This window comes from Telopea speciosissima, chromosome 2 (genome assembly GCF_018873765.1).
Source record: "Telopea speciosissima isolate NSW1024214 ecotype Mountain lineage chromosome 2, Tspe_v1, whole genome shotgun sequence".
Classification (NCBI taxonomy): domain Eukaryota; kingdom Viridiplantae; phylum Streptophyta; class Magnoliopsida; order Proteales; family Proteaceae; genus Telopea; species Telopea speciosissima.
The window spans coordinates 56,003,205-56,009,960 of NC_057917.1; the positions used below are offsets into that span (position 1 = coordinate 56,003,205).

Sequence of the window (6,756 nt, forward strand, 5' to 3'; positions counted from 1 at the left end):
TGTAGGTCTCCTCTTAATAATATTCACATTGCAATTAATAAAAGTGCAGATTAATTAAAAACATCAATTCTTTTGCTTTGTTAGAACCTAGAGTAAGGTTTGCCAATTATTTTTATCTTTCAATGGCTGGGCTTGGATCAAGACAAGGTTTTGTGGAAGGATTTAATAAGATAAAATCTGCAGCTATAAATGGTTTATTCTGTAAATTTATTCGTGACTTAAACTGAAGGTTCTATCGAAGAATTTGGGATAGAATTATAGAAGTGAATAATAAAATAGTAGTAGTAGTAGTAGCAGTAATAATTGCAGCCAGAAACTGTTTAATTAACTCATCCCTCTTTAAAGTAGAATGTTCTATAATAGGTTTTGTTCCTACATTATGCGATGAATGGTTGAATTTTCATTTAAAACGAAGCATTTTCTTTTCTTTTTAAGTACTAAATAAAATGCAAAAACAGTTCTTGTTTTCTTCAATAAAAAATGTAGGAAAATTTGGTATTGGATGTGAGGACAATGGCTGCCAAGGCAAAGGGCGTACCCAGTGCACGAGGCTCCCTGAGCCTGATGTGTACACTGCATCTCCTCACATTCATTATTATACTAATTGTTTAAAAGAGAGAGAACGATTTAAAAAAATAATGTGAAAGGGTGTAGAGAACCCTGCTTGCTTAGATAACTCTCTCTAATAATAGCTGCAGCCATAAACTAGCACACCCATAGGTGGACTTGCTCTATGTCGAAGAGTTGGATGGTTGGAGAGCCTGAATCTCTATAGCTAATTACATCCTTCGAGACCACATTCAGGACTCACAAAGTCTTTCTTGCCAATCTGAAGCCCAGGAACATGCGTCGGATCAAGTCGAATGGAATGCTTCTCGGTCCTTTTGATTCATCACATGATAGTGTTAAGCTGCCTCTTTCCTCCTGAGGGTTCGGTACCTGGTGAGAGAATCTGGTTTGGATGGAAAGAGAAGTAAGCTCAGGTTGATCCTTCGTCGCCTAATCGGGTTCAGAAGAAGACTATTTGGGTCGGTTCAGCCTTAACTCGTCAACGGACATATGCAGGTATGGTCGTCTGCAGAACTCTCAAGAACACAATCATTTCCTGATATTGACATGGGCTGCTTGGTAGTAATGTAATCCACCCCCATTAATTGGGATATCAGTTTTGTATTTTATATGGATCTTGGATTGATCACTGTTTGGCTCTTAAGCATGAGATGTTACAAATAATTGAATCTTACTAGTCCCGCCCCCCCCCCCCCAACCCCACCCCACCCCACCCCAAAACACATATTTGCAGAGCACGTAAATCTTAGCTGCTGAAAACAACCTGAATGGAACCCTTTCATTTGATGCAAATTGTTTCTTAGTTAAGTTGGAATTGAAGTTTTTCTCACCCATCTTTATATATTCAATTTGATGGGATTGCTTCAGAAATTCATTAGTTGGCATAGTAATAATATGATTCAAAAAATATATATAAAATCTGATCATAGCTAGCTTACTTAGAAGATTCATTTGGTGAGACTTTAAGAGCAATGCATGCCTAGTGAATATTATTCTTGATCATTTCTAATAACAAGAATACGTTAATGGAACGAAGAAAATCATGTCCCTAATACCCAATGCTGCAGCTTCAGGGGCACTTGGGTCCTCCTTCCTTTGTCTTCCAGTTGTCGTAGCAAGGACAGGTCTGCTTGTTACCATAAGTCCCAGGAGGAACACACAGACATTTGGAGCAGCACTTGAGGCAGAAAAACATACATGGCTTCTTATGTGATGTGGCCGAGCAACGATAGGTACACTTTGGCTTGCAATCTGTAATCCAAGCTTTCATTAGTTCAATGTTCTGTTTTAAATAGCCAATTTATTTACTAGCCGAATGCAGTCACTAAATCCTTTAAATCAGTTCAGAATTGATTTGGTGCGTCTTAAGTATTTGAGCAAAATATGTGTTCAATTACATGAACTGAACACTGAGAATGTAATTGACATACCAATTGGACGAAGCTTTGCATGGCCGTAACACTGTAAGCAGAAAACAAAGAATGATGCAAGAACCAGGATAAGAACTTACTTTGTTCATTCAGTAGAGAATGTAAAAGAAGTGTTTCTAGAGAAAAGAAGGCAATAATGTTTGATTGTACCTCTGCAACATTGGAAAATGCTACCAAAAGAAGCACAAACAGAAGCAACAAGTGAAAATTGAAATGAAGTCCTGCCATATCTGTGACTCTTTCTCTACTCAGACATGACGAGAAGGAAAGGAATGGATTTTCATTTATAGGGATTGGAGGATCAATGGAGCACTGAATATGCATTGTTTGAGGCGTGATAAAAGGTGTAAAGTTCACTTGATGGCTCAAGAAAAAGTGAGCGACGTAAGTTGGTGTTTGTGGAGCTTTTTTGGTTGGGTTTGACTCACACTCTCACTAGAGTAATTTATATGGGCTTTTTTCTCTTACCCCTTATATGCCCCTTTCTAATTTTTTAGTACTTCAGTAAAGAACCTGTAGCCTCCTTTTTTCTATGAGTAACTAGAGAACGTGTACAGCACAAGTATATCACTAATGTACTTTGAAAAACAAAAAGATAATGAATGGGAGAGAAAAAAGAAAAAGGCATGTCTGGACAACTTCTGGTCTTGTGGAACTATGTGGTTGATGGGATGTGAATAATCCAATAACCCAATACTGATTCCACTTTTAAGACACATGTGAAAGGGCTCCAAGATATTACAAATGACTAGAACAATTTTCTTCTGTTGCATTTTACTTAAAACCATTAACATTGCTCCAATTTCCAGATCAAATTCTGGCCATCCTAGCATTAATTATGATCAAAAGAATTCAGAAGAAGAGAGACATTATACAATGATCGCACAAAGACTGCAGGATACATACACAAAATACATAAAATGAAATAATAGATCTGGGAACTTTCTCATCTGTAATGGAACCAAAACCTGAGTGGTGGTACTCTACAAGTTATTGTACTCCCCAGAAGCCAAAACCGTTTCAACCATGTATTCTATACACATCTCATCATGTTGGCAAAGTTCTCAGCAAATGAAGGACTTGCATCCACTGTGGCCTTTGTGAGCACAATCCGTCTCAATGCTGGAACAGCTCCAGTGGCTACAATGGCTGAATGATTCTCACTGTCCATGCTCAGGTTATACAGTATAGCCAGACTGGCTTCAACAGCCCTCCAACTCCCCTATTCAATGACCTTCACTAGAGGGAATATCCCTCCCTCGGCATCAACCATTCTTGTGCAATCTACCACTCCTTCAGATATTATACAATTCAGTTCCACAACAGCAGCTTCTTGTACTTCTGGAGAGGAGGTCCTGATCTGTTCAATTAGTCTTGGAATTGTCTTATAAGGAGTAACCTCCATGTTGATAGGATTCATGGGTACCAGATAAAGACTTGAGTTTAACAAGGCACATAGCAACGAGGTCTTTATTGTGTAGAGGGATAGCCGACTTCAGTACTTTGCGTAAAATTCTTAGGGTGTGCGTAGAATTTATGGCATGACAAAATGGTTCAAAATCTAGCAGCTTTGTTAGCAACCTAGATGCTGCAGATATTGCAACGCCAGCTTCTTCAGTTTCTGTGGCACTTAGCTCTGGCAACTGATTGTCTAGATCATCTTCCGTGCCTGCCAAAATATCAATTAATTCTTCAGACCATTGGAAGAAATATAGAATATGATATGAAATGTGCAAATGCCTCGTTCATATTATGAATGGGCAGATGATGAAATTACACACTGAGGCATCCACATAAGCACATATACCCAGCAACAAGGAAGCATGGGGTCCCATTGCCCAATTCCAAAACCAAAAAATTTGAAATTAAATTAAGAAAAGAAAAAAAAAAGTGAGAATCTAAATGGCAATAAGATAAGAAATATGTTACCAAATATCCATACTTCCTTCCATGCTCAATCTACAGAAGCTCCATAAGGGTAAAGGAATTAAATGGGACAAATCACGGATTCAAGAGCTCAACTGCATATGGATGGAAGTGGGCTGTAGGTAGGCTTGTTATCAAACTGTACTATTGAACTGGCAGTTTAAGGTTTTAATGGTTCATCCATTTATTCAATCTTATGGTTTTGCAAGTCATCTTGGTGTGGTAGAAAAATTTGTTCTGCCTGTGCTATGTGTTGCAGTACATTGCACAAGGATCTCTACAGAACTATAAGTGAAGAATGAAGACCTATTGATAAATTAATTTTGGTACTGTTGATATCTTACAAGAGTTTCTCTTGCAAATCAAAGGTGTTAACACCACTAGATTGCTTGAATTCTTTTATTATCCTTAGACAACGCTAATAAAAATCCATAATATAAAAGTTTTTCCATGAAACGGCCTTTATGTGGTTGAGATAACATACTCATTCATAGTTTGAGATTTCGATCTAGAACGACACCGAGATATTTTCGAATTTTGGACGAAATTCGACCGAAATTTAGTACATTTTGGTTGGCCATTTTGGTGGTCAAATGGCTGTTCCTTGGCCCGAAACTTTATAGAAACCCTAATTAAGCATCTCTAAACATATTTGAACCTTTAGATTGTAGAAATGAACACCCATAATGAAACTTTAGCTTTGGACCTTAGAAGAATCTCTCAAAGTCCATCACAACAACACTCCTATAGGTGAAATTTTTGAAAGTTGAGGAAATTTGACCAAATGATGGCTTCAAATCCACCCAAATGTTGAAGTGAATGCTCCACAGTTGACCGCTAAGTCTTGATTCAGTAGCAAAATGAAAGACTGCCAACATTGAGGTTTTCTATTAGATTTGGAGTCCTCAAGCGAAAGGGGGTGAAATCTCAACATTTTTCCGAATTTCGCCAAAAATAAATCGAAATGACCGAAATTTTGATCGAAGTATGGTATGCATATAGAGTCGACCTTTGTTTCATTTTGAGGCTTCTCGAAACCAAAATATTTCGTGAAATTTCGGTCAAACGTGACTCATGCTTAGGAATGTCCATTACACACAAATATGTGATACAATCGATTACATATCTCCAATATAACTCTATCTTATTACTGTAGGAAAATAAGTATAGCCAACTACAATATTCAAACATATTGGCTTGCACAGATACCATTTTTCCAGGTTCTCAAACTCAACACTTCCAAACATGTCATAATTTGACCAATGAGATTCTATCATCATCTTCTTTGTCGTTTTAATTGAAGAGATTCAACTATCAGGTATTAGTAGAGAGACTCCAATCCTGATCCATGGTCCTTTATTTATAATGTCATGCACCAAAAAAAAAAATTATGTGCTCATGAATTTAACAGCTTGTTTCACTGCAATATTTAAAGAGATTATCAAGGACAAGGTTGTCCACAGAGTTCTACAGTCTGTGTAACAATACTTTTGTCGTCTTCCCTGCACTCTATGTCTCTGTTTCTCATAAAGCATGTTCATGAAGGTAAGAAATTATCATAAATATCAAGACAAAGAACCTGGTAGTCATGATGACATTGCTAACAATAATATCACAAAGATGTTGATGCCAATAGCAGTGCCTACGGTCATAATACCGGTAATGATGATATCAGTATCATCATCTCAATCAAATAAAGTATTGGCTGATAAAGTTCAAGTAACAAACCTAGAAGTTCCCTCTGTTGGTGTATTTGATGACTTATCAAACCCATTCACTGGTCCATTGTAGAACTGGAAGATTTAAAATAACAATAGGTAAGCCAAAGAAAGTTAGAATCCGAGAAAAAAGATTGGTATGAAAATGAAACAAAAACCACCCGACTCACCTTTGATTTCATTTCTTTACCACATGGTCTAAAATCTGATAAAAAATATTCAAAGTCTGCGTTCCAGAAATTCTGCTGTGAGTACAACCAAGCCGAACTAAAATGGTTTTCCCAGAAAATTTCACCACATTAACACAACCAAAAGACCTTTTCTGTCAGGCTGTCTGATGTATCCCATGTATTTTACATTATTCACTGAAGGATAAAAACACCTTCTGCTTCAATTACCCGGCTAACATCATTGCTGCAGCAAGAAAAAGAGAAATGTTTATAAAAGGTTGAGGAGCTCAATCAAATATAGAGACAGCATTATATTACTTTAAAATATTCAGCAACCATAACATTATTATATATTTATGAACAGAAAATATGCACTCCTAGTTAGTACAAAAAATCAAAACAATTCGTTTTTTGGGGGTGTACGCTAAGCTCTGGTGGCGTACGATAAGCTTTGTCATTTTCAAGGGTTTGGTCATGGCTTCTTCCCCCTCTCGGGAGAAGCGCCCTCCTGATCCCCCACCAGGGGCTGTCGCTGGTGGAGCCCAGTCTCTCTCATTCGCTGCAGCAGTTTCCAAGTCACTGGCGGTACCCTCTGTCGCTATCGGGGTGAAGAAGCCTTCTGCGTTCTATGGAGCTCCGGCTGTCTATATCTCCAAGGAGGAGGTAGCACTGTCAGAGAGGGCCTTCTCGGCAACGCTAATCACGAAATGCAGCCACGGCAGGCCTTCATTGTTTGCGATTAAGGAAAACCTGCAGAAAGTGTTGTTTTTGCAAGGGGATGTCGTTGTCTCCTCTTTGGATCCAAGGCATGTCCTCCTTCGGTTTTCGTCCACGGCAGACTATGTGAAGGTGTGGCTGAAGGCACAAACCCACATCAAGGGCTACCTGCTGAGGTTTATGAAATGGACCTCTGAATTTGTATCCGATTGGGAATCTCCATTC

At 38.2% G+C, this 6,756-nt stretch overlaps 1 protein-coding gene across 1 annotated transcript; it reads right to left on the reverse strand.

Moving 5' to 3' along the window:
• Positions 1-1,628: 1,628 nt before the first annotated feature.
• On the reverse strand, positions 1,629-2,244 carry LOC122652748 (protein RSI-1-like). The gene is made up of 3 exons (XM_043846576.1): positions 2,151-2,244; positions 2,005-2,031; positions 1,629-1,825 (listed from the first exon to the last, which is right to left on the reverse strand). Exons 1-3 carry the CDS (start codon positions 2,226-2,228, stop codon positions 1,640-1,642), a joined length of 291 nt encoding a protein of 96 aa, XP_043702511.1. The 5' UTR covers positions 2,229-2,244; the 3' UTR covers positions 1,629-1,639.
• Positions 2,245-6,756: the final 4,512 nt, after the last annotated feature.

Coding starts and splice junctions, on each gene's coding strand:
- LOC122652748 (XM_043846576.1), bottom strand. CDS start 2,228: ATGGCAGGACTTCATTTCAATTTTCACTTGTTGCTTCTGTTTGTGCTT. Junction 2,032..2,150: donor CATTTTCCAATGTTGCAGAG/GTACAATCAAAC, acceptor TTCTGCTTACAG/TGTTACGGCCATGCAAAGCT. Junction 1,826..2,004: donor GCCATGCAAAGCTTCGTCCA/ATTGGTATGTCA, acceptor AAAGCTTGGATT/ACAGATTGCAAGCCAAAGTG.